We start from the raw sequence: 16,399 nt of genomic DNA, 5'->3' as shown, positions 1-16,399 counted from the left end.
ATAAGGTATTCAAAGCCATGCTCATGAAATTGAAACGTGAAGGCAAAGGATTCATGAGACACAAAAGCCCAATTTCTGTTGCTGATATGGAGAAAATGCAAGCATCAAATGAGTTGGACATGAGTACTCCAAGGGGACTGCAGAATAAGGTATTCGTTGACTTTATGGTTTACTTCTGTAACCGAGGACATGAAGATCTGCGGGATATGAGGCCAAGTGATTTCATAATTTCCCAAGATGAAGATGACATTCAGTATGTCACCAGGCGTGATCAAACGACCAAGAACAATCGCAAAAATGATGATGAATCATCCAGTGGTTTCATGTATGAAATTCCTGACAATGACAGATGCCCCGTAAGATCATTGAAACTGTACTTATCCAAGCTGAATCCAAACTGCCCTGATACGTTCTGGCAAAGACCCAAGGAAACTGCACCACCAGATGATGGCCCGTGGTACTGCAATGGCCCAGTAGGAACTAACACTCTAGGTTCCAAAATGAACATCATCTCAACCAAAGCTGGATGTAGTAATGTTTACACCAATCACTGCCTGAGAGCAACTTGCGTAACTGTTTTAGACAGTGCAGGCTTTGATAGTCGTGATATCATGTTTGTCAGTGGACATCAAACACTACAGTAAAACAAGCAACGACAAAAAGAAGCAGATGAGTGCACCATTGGCAACCCAATTGACTTTGAACCAGCAGGACCAGCTCTATTCAGAACTGGATGATCATAACAATAAACCATCCACCCATCAGCAACAAAACAGATCCACAACACTGGAGAACATTAAGCTACCTTTGACTTCATCCCAAGAGGAGGAAATTCTTCAGGAACTTTCAGCTACCAGTGCAACTAATTCTCTTAACATCACCAATGATGTGAAATCCACTACAAGCCAAAACTTTAATTTTCATGGTTGTGTTGTTAACTTCTACAATGCCAAGTAGAGGACATTGACTTTCCTAAAGGACATTAATCCTTCATCCCAGGAGAAGGAAACTCTTCAGGAACTTTCAGCTACTAAAGTAAAGAATAAAGGGGACGAACCTGTGTTCGCAGGAACGGAGTGCCCATCTCTATTTCATTAGCGATTGGGCCAGACTCATATGCTGCTGTGGGGGGATCCCCACACCTCCTCCATAGCGAGTCTGTTACCTTCCCAGCATTGAGTAATGCCGGTTAAAGCTAGAGTCCATCATTTGCAGCCATCCGAAAAGTAACCGGCGTAATTATTGTTGAAAAACAAACTTGGTTGAAAGATATTAAGGGAACTAAACTCCCTGTGAAATTATTCTTTCTGGGAAGCTGTCATTTTGAAGTAATCAACGAAAGAAGGCATTTCCAACGGTGATTCTTAAGAAGCACCGTAGGAAAATTTAAATTAGTAGTTCGTTTTGTTATTCAGCGCAGCGCGCTCAAGTATTGGAACGACGCACACGGGCGCGCGGTTGTTTCGTCGGATCAGTGCGCGACGTCGCGTATAGCTGCAATTCAAAACAATTCAAAACATGATTCAGTAACTTTTGATTTGAAATTGAGATCTTAGAATGCTGTTTTTCTCGAAATGTACAGCTGAAGCTTAGCTGAAACTTCATCAGGTTAGTTGCTCAGTATCCTTCATTAGATTTTGAACTCTTTTGTTGCTTCAAACGAACAAAATGCACAAATTACAAATGATGGACTGTAGCTTTAACCATTTAACACCTGGGTTGAGAGGAGTAATTGGGGTAAAGCACCTTACTCAAGGGCACAACACGCATGGCCACGGCAGGGCTCGAACCCACAACCTCTTGCTGTTGAAACCCCTCAGCCACAGTCAAGTTATCATCCGGAAACCATTAATCTTTACTTTAACTCATCACTGTTACCTTGACCTTTTGAACCCCAAACAACTTGGAACTTGCCTGGTCCCAAGTCCAACCCCCATCAAGTTACAATCCCAATCCGGAAACCATTAACCTTTAACTCACCACTGTGACCTTGACCTTTGACATTTTGTACCCAAATCCAATCTCAACTTGCCTGTATGTACCCTAGGGCAACCCCTTCTGAAATTAGAAACCCAAATCTCATTTCTAACCCAAGTTATCATCCGGAAACCATTAACATTTAACTCACCACGATGACCTTGAACTTTGACCTTTTGACCCCCAAACCAATCCCAACTTGCCTACTCCCCAGGGCAACCCCCTTCTGAAGTTACAATCCCAAACAACATTTCTAACTCAAGTTATCATTCGGAAACTGAGCTACCCAGACGGATGGACGGACAGACGGCCAGACGGATGAGACATGTGGGGTGATGGCATTGGCATTGTATATGTATTCCTTTTATCTCTTTTTCTAAAGATTTCACATCTGGGGGTGATGTTTTTCTATAGGTTTCACATGTGGGGTGATGTCCCTGAAAGGAAATCCCCCCACATGTAGGGGGATTTCCTTTCAGGTCAGCTTGGTATCATAGACAGACGGACGGATGGATTTTAAGAAAAACAGTTACTGAAACAGCTAAAAGGAAAAGAAAAACAAATCTTAACGAAATATGGTTTCCCGGAGCTTGTCTATGGGCAACCCCCTTTGACCCAGGGGGGAGAGAGCGGCTGTTGCAACCGCCGTAGCTATCTGCCCCACACTCTGATTGGCCAGTGTCAAGCAATATTCTCCACGGCAGCCAATCGGGGGCCGTGGTGCATTTCGGTTATCAGAAATTTCGCGGGCTTTTCCACTCTTCGCCTTCCTCGCCGAGCGTTAACGACGTTGGAAAAAAATCCGCCACTTTTGGCATCCAGAAATTTCAGTTATTTACCAATTTAGGGGGGGGGGGAGAGGCCGGAAACACAAGCACCAGGAGGGCTCCGGAAATGCGACGATCGCCCGCCAATTAGGCAAACTCGAGCTCAATCTCGGGCTCTACAGGCATTGCTGAATCCTCAAGACGGCATGCAACAGCCCCGCACAAGCGCGGGCCCTTTCAGCTCCAGCCCGGCCATCGGTGAAACGGAACAGCGCCCTCAAGCGGCCACCATTCCGGCCACTAACGACACAACACGATCGATCAACTTGACGGTCGCTGGCGCGGCCGACGCAGCACTTTTCGGCAATGTCGCCAATGTCTCCCCCCTACCTGGTACGGGACAGAACTCCTCAGCACCCAAGGGACGATCAGGCCAACCCACTTGCGTACCAGGAACTTCGTCTAACTTGGAAACAATCTCGCAAGCTTTCCAGCCCAACAACTTCCAGCCCCAGTACAGCCATGACAGCAGTCGCGGAACGGGGTCCGGAACTGCACAAGCGCCCAGCAGTCGATGTTTGGCAACCAGTACAGCCTCTGGTGCCGCCACCGCACGACCGGCAGTTCTGGTCCCTCCACCAGCCCACACCCATCAGCCAGCCTCCCTCACTTCTGGTGCTCATGGAACCACCTTTTCCGGGCTCTCGACATCTTTCACAAGTTCCACTTCCAGGTGTCATTACCCACCACCAGTCTACACCAGCGCCCATGCCACCACACTCCCAGCCAACACGACAGGATTTCAAGGACCCCCGGGCCAAATTCCAGCAACCATTGGGCCTATGCCATCGGGCCAACTCCCCCAATCCAGCTCAAACCTGCCCCGCCCATCCACTTCCGGTGAGTGCTCGTTCCATTGCTCACATGGCGGGGGTGCCCTGCCTCAAAGCATTACCCATACTCCCTCCAGCTCCCTTGACCAAGTCCCCTCATGCATTATTCCCACCAGCTTGGAAGGGGGGGAAGGGGCCCTGATATCCCTTTGCGAACCGCTGGGGAGCGCGGTTGCCATAGGTACAAGGGATAAGATCATAAAAAGTGAATTTATAGAGCTAGACACCTTGCTTACTCGCCGTGGCCCTGCCAACCTGACGCCCAATCTGACTTTCACGTTGGATAAATCCGGCCAATTGTGCCTCAAAGACACAAAAAAGAAAACCCAAATCACATCCATCCTATCGTGGACCGACGCGTTCCTAATTTTTGCGTCTGTGTTTTTGTCAGCTCACCCTGGGCGCTCCCAGGAGCTGTTAAAATATATGCACGTCATCCGCATGGCGGCTGCCCGCTTTCCCAATCGCGACTGTGGATGGAATACGACCGGCAATTCAGAATGAGGCAGCAAATCCACCCGATCAGAACCTGGTCTGTCATTGACGGGGAACTGTGGGCCCTGTATGTTAACTGCCCCGGGGTTCGTACACTCGGGCTTGGGGGGTCAAGGGGTCAAGGGGGGTCCCCATCATCTGGGCCAAAACGCCTTGCTAGCTCCTTTCGATCCCCCCCCCCCCCCCCCCCCGCCAACCCAGTAGGAATGCAAATTACTGCTACCCATTCAATCGGGCCACTGGCTGCTCCAGGGCCCAATGCGCATATCCCCATAAGGGCCTCACATGTAACTCCGTCAGTCACGGTGCCTGCAAACCTACCGCAAACAAAAACACTACCAACCGCCCGTAAAGGTTGTCCCTCCTCCCCCCTCTGCAATTCAATCACAAACTGCATATGCTGCATTGCACACTCGCCCATTATTTTAGAGCAACTTTTACCTTGGCTTGACACCTACCCAAATGCTAAGGCGGCTTCACTGCTCAAGTTGGGCTACAGTGGCCCCCGCACAGCCAGGGAGGCTGACAATCTGCCGTCTGTTAAGAAAAACCCAAGTCTAGCCTTAAGTAAACTGGAAAAAGAAGTCAAACTAGGGCGCATGGCAGGCCCATTCCAGGAGACCCCCATTAAAAACCTTCGAATCTCACCCATTGGGCTAATTCCCAAAGCAGAACCAGGTAGTTACAGGTTGATTCACCATCTCTCCTACCCTGAATCAGACTCGGTAAATGATGGGATTGACAGACAACTTTGTTCAGTTCAGTACTCCAACTTCGACGATGCAGTTAGTGATAAGGTCTGGAAAAGGGGCCCTTATGGCAAAAGCAGACATCAAATCAGCGTTTCGTCTTTTACCAATCCACCCAGATGATTTCTGTTTGCTGGGCATTAGAATCAAGGACAACGTCTTCATTGACAAGACGTTGCCAATGGGGGTGGCATGTGCCCCAGCCTATTTCGAGAAATTCTCAACATTCCTAGAGTGGGTTGTAGACAAACGGGCGGGGTCAGGTCATGTATGTCACTATGTGGATGACTTCCTCATGGTGGGGGGACCGGCTATGGGTGATCCCCCATCCTGTCACACCATTCTGAATTCCTTTTTCACAACATGTAGGGAATTTGGGGTTCCTCTTGCGGACGAAAAAACGGTCCACCCTACCACACAGTTGACATTCCTGGGCTTACAGATAGATTCAGTCTCGCAAACAGTAACAAGTCCGGCAGATAAACTCGGTTCCATTGACGCGAAACTTAAGGACGCACTCCTCACATCCAAGCTAACCCTCACATCCCTTCAGTCACTCATCGGGTCACTATCCTTTGTGTGTCGTGCAGTTCCTCCTGGGCGTACCTTCCTCAGGAGGCTCATACTCATAGATGCCACGAAAGGAGTAAAACAACAATGACACAAAATCAGACTCCCCCAAGGTGCGAAGGAGGACCTGCAAATGTGGCAGGTTTTTCTTCACAACTTTAACGGCAAAACAATGATCCCAGATCAATATTGGTTACTAGATGAAGACCTCCAGCTTTTTACCGATGGCAGTGGGGGGACGGGCTTTGGGGGATACTTTCAAGGCAGGTGGTTCAATGGGACATGGCCCCCCCCCCCCCTTATCCGCGACAACATGCCATCCATTGCCTGGCTAGAATTCTTTCCTGTAGTAGTTGCTCTCACCCTGTGGGGTAAGGCCCTTTCCGGTAAACGAATCCTAATATGGTCTGACAATACGGCAGTGGTGTCCATCATTAATAAGCAATCATCCAAATGCTGCGAAATCATAAAATTAGTCAGATTTTTCGTTTTACAGTGCCTCCGCGACAACATTAATTTCAGAGCACGTCACATTCCCAGCATTCACAATAATATTGCCGACGCGCTCTCCCGTTTGCAGATGCACAGATTCCGACAATTGGCCCCCTCAGCTACCCCTCGGGGGTTGGAAGTCCCAGAGTTCCTATGGAGGCTTTAAACTTGGAAGCACTACGCCTCTTGGGGGCATCCTTTGCTAGCAGCACCTGGGAGGTATACGGGAAGGGTGCAGAGCAGTTCAACCAATTCCGGCTCCAAACCAAGCTCCCCCCAATGTGGCCCGCTCCTAGTAGCCATGTAGCTGCATTCATTGCACACCTATCCTTGGAAGGATTAGCCCCCTCCACAATCGGTACGTATACCGCGGCGGTTGCTTACATACACAAAATCAATGGCTGGCCCGACCCCACCGATTCATTTCTGATAAAAAAGATTAGGGAAGGTTGCCGTCGGCAGGGCCCTCACTCTGATCCCAGACGCCCCATCACAGCAGATTTGCTCGGGCAAATATGCCACATTTTACAAGCGATTACATCATCAGACTTCGAGACCAATCTGTTCCGTGCAGCATATACCTTGGCCTTTTTTGGGTCCCTTCCGTCCAAGCCCAACTGCGCCGTGCATCAGTTCCTAACATGATCATTATTCACCTAGGCACTAATGATTTATTCTCAGTACCACTTAAAGAGATACGTGGGAGGGTGGTGGAGGGTCTCCGTGGCCTACGGCATCTGCTCCCCCATACCATTATCTGGTCAGATATCCTTCGGCGCCTTTTCTACTACGGAGAAGAGCGTCCAGGAGTTGGGCAGAGGACCGTAAACGCTCTCAACAAGTACGCACATCGGTGTTGCAAACACTTGGGCAATGCACATGCAATCGTTCACTCGAGTACCATCAACCCGAGTAACCATCGCATCTACTGGCGGGACGGCTTACATCTGTCCCAACTAGGCAATGAACTGTTCTGTCACAACTTGACGTTTTTCAAGAGCAACCCCGAGGAACTCCTCCACCACCCCACCGCTTAACCAGTAGTCACCACCATCCCGCAAGTTGGCTAACAAAAGATGGGGGGGGTAGGGAACTTGCTTACTTTGGAGAGAAGTTTAGGGGAGAAAAGGGGGGGGGATTGGGCAAGTTCCTCATGTCGGAACTTGTTTGGCATAATTTGTGTCTGGTGGTTTGTCCCAAACCCCCAGTCTTGACGAATTTCTTCCCCTGTGGTCCCCCCGTGCAGGGGGGGATGGGGTTTGGCACAGGAGAGAGGCGTGGCCTGCATGAAAAAGGGGGGTATCATATTTGGGGGCGGTGAATATGGACTTCGGCTATCTCCACTTACTCGACTTTTAATTCACCACATAATTCTAATTAATGATTGTAGCTGTTGATTCCAATCTCTGTTTTAAAAAATTCTGATTGGCATTTATTAATCATAGCTGATTATTGACGTACATGTTCTTGCAAATTACTGTTAACTTGTTAGACGTTGTTGGCATTTCTTGCCCGTTGTATAAACACGTATAAACAACTCTTGTTTACTGCCGTGTTTATGCTTAATTAGTATAACACCGTGTTTGATGCAAATGCACATCTGTTGGAAATAACTTTAGAATAACTTGATTCGATCTTAATGGGGCCCCAATTCACATTGGAACTTTAACAATGAATCTTGTATGGTTACTACATGTATGCCAGGTGGCTATTGTGCATTAAACGCTCGGCGTGGAAGGACCGAAGCATACCCAAAAATCTTTGTCTGGTTCCTCTCAACCTCTCTAGGGCCAAACAAAGGCTGTTTCAACAAGTTGCACAAAAAGCCAAAAATTCTTAATGAAAACAAAGGTTGTTTTGGCTAGTTATCGAAACATACACTTCAGTAGCAAATAGCTTCTGAGAGGTGCAGAAACATACACCTCAGTAGCGGGGATCCAAAAGTGGGGGGGGGGTAGTATGCTAATAATGACTGCTTCAAGTGGCTTGGTTAAACTAGCCAAACATTCTTTTTTTCTTGAAGCATAGTAACTAACCAAGAGCCTAGTTTTACTTCACCGCAAGTTAAAGCAGTCAATCTTCTTTAAAGAGACAACTGATGAATTTAACCTAAATCCAATTTAACTATTTCTATTTTAATATAAAATAAGTTGAAAATGTACTTGCACCTTTCGAAACTAACCCTTCTTGTAATGTTTGAAGCCAACTTACCTTCAGATAGTACTGGCTTTTGCCAGTGCTCTTCTCTTCCAAAGTGCTGGCAGGCAATACACCAATCCATTGAAAACACTTGAGTAGCATACTGATGGCCATTAGAGCACCCTCTACACACTGCCATGTGCTACCTTGATTCAGGCAGATCTTGGGAAGAAATGACAATGCATACATGCATTAATAGATAACCCTGCAGCAGTGTAGCATAGTAAATGGGATTTTCAAGTTAAACAAATTCATATTAAAAAAGGCCCAAATTTCAGTTCAGTTCAGATCACTTATTTCCAGAGTGTTCACAAACAAATACATGTATTTCAGAGTATTATAATACTGTTTAACAGAGAAGTGAAAAAGTACTGGGGCTCAAAAGAAGCACAGCTTGTAAACATGGACCCCTAAATATGTGTGCTTTGACAAAAAGGGAATATACAAACATGTAGCAATTATTAAACACCAAGTGATAACAATAAGCTCAAAGTAAATTGAGAAAAAGTTGCATGCCAAACACCAAATACATTAAACAATACGAACAAGGACAGACAAGGGACAAGACATCGACCAGTATGGGAATTTTGTAAAATATATTTAACTAATTACATAAATCAACCATTCAATAAGATAGTTTGTAGAGATTTGTAAATTTTCTTAATGAATCACTAAGAGAGGTCCATAGCTTTGGTCCCTCATTATCTGATGTTATATAACCGACATACAGATCCTTGTCATTTGATTGGTGGAACTCACATCACTTGACATTCGTTATTACTCCCATTCATGCCGGGGCTCAAAAAGTCCCATTCGCCCATGAGGAATGGGAAATACTTTTGAACAGTTAGGATCGATGGCTGTTCCATGACGCGGTATTTGTGTGCAAATACATGCTGGTGTGCGCGTTCAGCGTTGCGCGTAGCGCGTATTGTTCCAAAGAGCAAGCGCTACAGAGTTGGGTTCAAACATTTTTCACGAAGGGGTTGTTTGGAAGAGAAAAACATTTTCCACCAATTTTGTATTGAAATAAAAAAAAGAGAACGTATATCAAATGACAAGGATTTATATATGTCAGTTATATCAAACAAATATTGAGTGGCTTTAAATTGTGAAATGGGAGGAATATTATCGCTCTGTAAAATCTGGACTTTTCCAGTTCACGAGGCGAAACAAATCCAGATTTTACCTAGCGATAATATTCCTCCCATTTTACTCTGAGCCACTCAATATTTGTATAAGTTTTAACAAATTTAATGCACAGCTTCAAAATCAAGGACATTTATTATCACCAACTTGGGTCCCACCTTTGTCAATCTAACTCCAATGTGTTGCCTTTTTCTATTAATTCAATTTTCATTCAGAATTTTGATGTACATCCTCATTTTACCCGGCGAGCTCTTCATTTCTATCTCCCATTAACTCGTACTTCTTTTGCCATGAGTGTGTACATCAAAATTCCGAATGAAAATTTAATTTATAATAGAAGAAGGCAACACATTGGAGTTAGATTGATACAGGAGGGACCAAAGTTTGTGATAAAAATATCCTTGATTTTCAAGATCTAATGTTTAGAAAATATGGGATCAGTTTCTGCATTAACTTCAGTAAAATTGATTATATAAAGAACATGTTTCTGTTAACTGAGCCACATCTATTACTATTTGTGTGCAGTTTCCCCCAACAAGTATTCCACAGTTTTGATATGACACCACCAAAGTTTTACACACACAAAATAAAATTTTGTCAAAAATGTGAGAAACAAAAGTTTTGATTAATGACACCAATGTTTCTACTAATAATTTTACATAAATAGTCAATATGATTTCTCCAAATCTGAAGTTAATTACTAATATCCAAGAAACTTAAGCTCATAATTGACCATTTCAATCAGGGTATTAACGTTTCTATGGAAGACAAGTAAATTTGAATCTTATGCAAACAGAACAAATGAAAGCAAATCAGACGATTAACTCTCCTATGGAAACATGCATTCTGAGCCATGCTGTCACTTGGGTCAATATTGGTCAAGTGACCCATTGGTTGGTTAAAAGTATGCCAGGGGAAGTGGAAGGAAACTCTGACCATCTGTGACCTTTAAAACAGCAGGAGGGTAAATCAAGAACAGTAACAGAACTAAAATTGACCCCTGAGGCACACCACAACCTAAGTTTCTAAATGTTGAATTAATAGACCCACCATCATGGGCGTCACGAAGAGGGGCAAGGTCAATATTTTAAATTCAGTTAGAAAATTAGTTAATAACACTATGAGTATACACACATTTTTTCAAATATTTTAAACAACAGGTCAATACAGAGATACAGAGAAACAATTACATGCAGAAATCATCACTTTTATAAAGTGGTATCATACTTTGGCAATTTTTAATTGACTAGGCACAATACATGTTACAAAAGAACTATTGATAACATGTGCCAGTGGTTTACATATGGCAGAGATGGAATTCTTAATAACAGAAATGCTAATAGACTCATAACCAGTACTTAAGATATTGATTTTGTTTGATACCTCATTCTCATCAACTGGAGTATGGGGCTCTGGATTTTTTATCCATGTAATTTTATCTCTGTTTTTTAAATGTACCTGTATCTAATTATTTTTATTGTGGGGCACCCTCCTCTTGTGAAATTTAGAACTTGAAACTTGTTATACGTACATGTACATGAATATATACATATTTTGTTTACATTTTTTTTAACGTTTAATGACTGGATGTCGTTTTAAAATTGTCCTATGTCAATGTTTTTTTGTCTACTTATGTATATATGTGAGTATATTTTTTAATGTTTGTATTTTACCTGTTGTCTGGAGATCCCTTAAAATAGTGATTTGTTTCGCTTTTGGGAAATCCTCGGGTCTGTTTGTTTTTAAAGTTTATATCTTGTTTGCCCGATAAGAAATAAGTTTTAAAAAAAAGTAGTAGGCCTAACTGATGGTTTTCATTTTTTTTACCTCATTTTTCCCCCAACAAAATTAGGGTAGGGGCTGTCAAAATAGGGTACATGTAGTTGGGTAACCGGAAGCAGATACTATTATTTTTTTTGGCCTTATCCCCTGTCACAGTTGCAGAGTCATGGTAGACATCAACATGTCTTTCAAACTACTGTCTCTACTAACTGATACGATACAGCTGATGTTTCTAACAAATTTCCAGCTCATACAATGTACCAGTTAGAATAGAAAGACAAAAACATGTTCATGATTTGGTTCTTTCATACTTCAAACATTTCAATTCTTAACTTTAGTGAAAAAAAAAAATTAAAATGTTGATAAAACACCTGATGTTAAGAAACCAGGAATCGAAATTAGCGGCAAACCGCTAGCCAAATGCTAGTCAAACCAGTGGCACGCTAGTCTAACTATTCCTTAAGTAGCCCGGCTGGCGAGTCAAAATATTGTTGGGATACTGCAAAGATGAACGGACAGGAAGAAATAAACCATTAAATTCAGAAAGAAAACCTCATCAGGTTTGTGTTCAACTGTTTTAAAAGGTTAAATTATTAGATCTGTTTATTAAAAACACTGACAAAATTGCCTCAGAATTTAGCCTCAAAATATGCCATTTTGTATTTGAGCTAAAAAAACAAATGTGGGCTAATGAAAATGCCTGCGGGCTAGTTAAGAGTCTGTTTAAGTAGCCCAGCTGGCAAGTGAACAAAAGAGTTAAGGTTGAACCCTGAGAACCTACCTTAGCAAGCTCAGAGAACAGACTTTCCATTTCTTGTAGTGTTATATTACTTGCAATACGTCCAAGGCGTGTCACACAGGTGTTCCGAACAGCAGACCATACATCACATACTCCAAACAACACTAAGGTTTGAACATCAACAAAGTGTTTGTGGAAGCTTGGGTGAGTTGCATGCAACTGTAGCCACTCCATTATATGGATCATAGTCTGGTTGCGGACAACTGGCATATCACAGGCTGTCATGTCAAAAACAAAACAAAAATTAAATATATATGTAAATTCTTGTTTTAAAATAATACAGACCGTTAGCAAGCATGCAACTGTGTGGTAAGTAAGGAGAGGGGATTCAAGGCTTTTACAAGACTTTACATGTATATGGTGTTTTTGTCATTTTGAATGGCATTAGTGTGAAAAACAAGGAAATCAGCTGATCTGCGAGAGTGTCAAACCCCCCCCCCCCCCCCATTAGTCAGTCTTGTCGGCAAAATCATGGTGCTGTCGGCAAAATAGAAAATGAAGAATGGAAAAGGAAATGGAAAGGAAGAAGGAAAAAGAAATAAATGGACAATGTAAATAATTATGCTGCTGTTCAAAACCCTGCAAAGCTAAAATCCAGTTCTGCAACCCATGGTAAAAGATTGTTCATTCTGTCATGTCGGCATGAGCTGCCGCGTGAGGTCGCTGCATATACAGCGGTTGACAGCTACAGCTGTGCAAAACACAAGCACGTGCTCGCTCGCAGGCAGTTACAAATTAAGCTGATTCTTTATAGTGACGACTCAAACTCATGGATCAAGCTAATGAGGGCAAAACTCGAAAGAAAGTCAAACTACAATTTTGATGTAATGAACCTCCCCCATCTCCCTCAACACGAGCACATTTCATTCAAAAAGTCAGAGGAAAGTGGCCAGGAAATACTCAGATTGCACTACAGAGCATCTGGAATCCAACAATTTCCCGCGGACCACACGCCTTCAGGGCTTTGCGCTCTGTGCTCACATAAAAAAAGTTTGACTTTAAGATTTAAAGACAATTCCACATCATCATTAATTATGAATACAATCTGTTGTAAGTAGAACCTGTTGTTCATAACACAAATAGAATGCTTGTAGGGCCTGAATCTCTGGGATAAGGCATTTGTTCCTATTCACCGCTGTTCCACAGGCTCAGTGCACAACATTAGGTTTATGTGCATGCGCTAGTTTTATAGGGCTGTATCGTAAAATGCATAATTCATGAGCTCAGCAATTAATAAAAAAGATTGGCTACAACATTCTTACAAACTGCTCTTATACACTAAATATTTGATAATATGCAGTAAGATTCACCCGAAAGGAATTGGAAAATAAATCATTTTCACATCTTCTTTGGCAAAATTCAATGTAATATCGGCAGTTGCATGAAATTCTACAAAATCCAAGGCCTCCAATTTGTTGAGCGAGAGGCACCACTACCGTCCAAGATAAATATCATTTTTCCCATAAGATGTAAGTTTACCTTATATTAAGACTGTCTTGAAAACATCATTTAGATTTTAAATTTTCAATTGACGGTGTTTTTGAAAGAGCAAAGCCATAAACTCGCCTCAAAATGGGGGGGATTCCTTGGTGGATTCACTGAACGCAGACTGTGATTTTCACAAAAAAGGCTGCACTGCACTTTTTACCATCTTAATAGGATGGGAAAACAAGAAAAAACATAGTTGGTCCCAAGGTTATCTGCATTTGTGGTAACCGAGGCATATTGCTTTGCGGACACCCCCAAAATTATACAGAGAGTAAACTGGCATATATATAGGGGACAAAATTGAAAAATAGGCGGGAAAAAAATTGGAAAATAGACTGAACAAAAATACGTGTTCGAAATCTTGGCCACGCTGCAGTTACACATACATGTACACACATACATGTACAGTCGAGTCTCGTTAATACAAACACATTCGGACCTAGCCAAATTGTTTGTTATATCAGAATTTTGTATTAAGAGGAACATCAGTCCCATTCATTGTGCACATAAATGCACAGTCGGGACCAAGGCTTTATGTTTGTTATAACCAGAATTTTGTATTAACAGAGTTTGTACTAACGAGAGTCGACTGTATGTACAATAACTTCATGCCCAATTTCCGGACACTGCCTCTTATAAATTTTACGAAGAGAAAAATGTGTTTTCATAAAATTAAAAACCCTAAATTACGGTTAGAATAACAGACTTGACAATGTTTACTTCTTACTTGAGAAAGTCGGGGGAAAAGTTCAAAAGACAAGGGCACTAGTGCTCTATGATTCATCATGGATGTCCACGATTCAACCAACTTCCACCAACATACAACGTACGTGGGAAAAATTGGCATGATCGTATTTTTCTTTAAACAAATGCCAGTGAAATGTATCATTAATGCTCTCTTGGCCATCCTCAAGATAATCATTGTGATTTTTAAAGCATTACATTTGTACAACTAAATCTTAAACAACATTTCTAATTCAAGTTATCATCTGGAAACTGACCTGCCCGGCCGTCTGCCACGGACAGACAGATGCCGTAGGCAATAACAATAGACATTTATCATGCTACCGGTACCACCATTTCAGTCATGTTTCCTGTATCCAATAACAGTACTGAATGATAATGTTAAAAAGGAACCAGACTATTTTTCCTTCCAGCCTCGGTCTGCTTACGTTAATTTGAATGGAAAAAATCCAAATGGCTGCAACATGATAATGGTCCATACCCCACCAGCCTCTTAGCTGAGGGGTAACAAGTGCCGAGTCATATTATTTTTCTGCACATTTTTGATGTGCTTGGATGTACTAAAGGCATAAATAATTCCTTCATCAATTACTCATTGAAAAGAAATCCTTAGGAATGTCTCCAAGCTATTGTTAGGCTATACCTGTTCTGTAGAGTATGAAGTTGGAAATTCAAGTTCTCACTCCCCAAAAATGATGTCCTGGCAATGTTAACTACCACAGCAGGAAAGGGTTTAACAAAAACTTTGCCCCACTAAAAAAAAAAGGTCTACGGACTGAATGTATCCCCTTTATTTGCGGTCAATCACGCTCCCCTAAAAACTGAGCTGCCCGGGCGCCCGGGGTCGGCCACGGACGCCGTAGGTGATGACAATACCCCTCCAGCCTCTTGTCTGAGGAGTAAAAGTGCTGAGTCAATGAACTCAAATGACCCTAGATGACCTTTGTCCTCTAATTTCAGAAGATTTTTTGATGGACCCCCACCTAAGAATCACTCCATCCAAGTGTTATCAAAATCCATGAAGACATGGAAAAGTTTACATGTTGAGCCTGTTTGCACACTGACCCCTACATGACCTTTGACCTCAGTAATCCAATGAAGAATTGCGTCTTCCCACCCAAGGGGTCACTGCATCCAAGTTTTGTCAAAATCCATGAAAGCAAGTAGAAGTTATACATTTTTTCAAAACTTTAACATACTTACAGACATACATGTATGGGTATAAAGAATTTAGGACTAGTAGATTTACATGTGTATGTAAGTGTCTCCAAAACTTTGCAAAAGTCTGCACTTTTTAAATAATAATAATAAAAAATACCAGAGTCTCATATAACGCACGCACCTACCAACATTCAGGTACTCAAGGCGCTGGTAAATATACATGTATCTGTTGCTGACATTCAGTTAAAAAAATCATTCATTACATGTACTACATGTACTAGGTCATTTTTGTCAATTTTAACACGAATATGTGCATGCAGACATGCACAAAAAATGCAGCGATGATGATTTCTTGTGAATATGGGGGGGGGGAGGGGACAAGCAGGTTAACAGCAGGCGGGGTGTGGGGAGCTTGATTGACAATCAAAGATGCAGGTATGTGCACATTTTTGTATAATATGTTTAATTTCCATAAACTTAAGCAATATGCCACGAGAACACCACTTAGCAAAAAAATACAGTGCACATTTTGGTACATTTGGTTCAAAAAATATATGCACCATGTGCACTGGGATAATGGTTTTGTGGGGGGGGGGGCAGAGAGAAGGGAACAATACCCCCCTCCCCCCGGATCATGTCCATGGAAAATGTTTTTCTTTTACACCTACCGGTAATTCATTCATTAATTTACACAATTATTACAGTACAGCCAAGGCATATTGGCCATACCACAATGTAGAGTGATGTGCTAAACCATGTTCCTTAGCATTGCATCAACTGAAAAATGTGCGAGAAAATTGTATTTTCTAAACAAGGATAATGTTCAAAATTTAAAAAAAAAAAAAAAAAGTTCACGAAAATTTAAAAAGAAACTGCTTGAGGTTGCAGAAATCATTTTGGAATGACCAAAACACTTTCATGACTCAAATAAAAGACGGGCCCATCACTACACAGCCTTCGAATTCAGGCATGTGGACGAAACTCAGATTGATTCCGGCGGAGTACCAACCACTCACTCACTCCGTGGCATTGCTCTCAGTGGAGTATACCGTCCTCACGAGCTTTTTCCACTTGTGACAACTGATTGTTAAAGGGGCTGCTTGGATTTTGTAGAGGTTCACCCTTTCCAGGTCT

The 16,399-nt window shown here is 42.6% G+C and overlaps 1 protein-coding gene across 6 annotated transcripts in view; it reads right to left on the bottom strand.

Moving 5' to 3' along the window:
- Positions 1-16,399, bottom strand: part of LOC119739556 — a 106,635-nt gene that overhangs the window by 71,618 nt on the left and 18,618 nt on the right. For all 6 annotated transcript variants that reach the window (XM_038214539.1, XM_038214540.1, XM_038214541.1 and 3 more), the window contains 2 exons: positions 11,855-12,090; positions 8,155-8,304 (listed from right to left, as the gene is read on the bottom strand). In XM_038214539.1, the coding sequence (XP_038070467.1) occupies positions 8,155-8,304; positions 11,855-12,090 (386 nt within the window). The remainder of the gene's footprint in view (positions 1-8,154; positions 8,305-11,854; positions 12,091-16,399) is intronic.

Source organism: Patiria miniata, unplaced genomic scaffold (assembly GCF_015706575.1).
Source record: "Patiria miniata isolate m_02_andy unplaced genomic scaffold, ASM1570657v1 HiC_scaffold_30, whole genome shotgun sequence".
NCBI classification, from domain to species: domain Eukaryota; kingdom Metazoa; phylum Echinodermata; class Asteroidea; order Valvatida; family Asterinidae; genus Patiria; species Patiria miniata.
The sequence above is the reverse complement of the archived record's forward strand: the minus strand, read 5'-3'. Positions and strand labels throughout refer to the sequence as shown.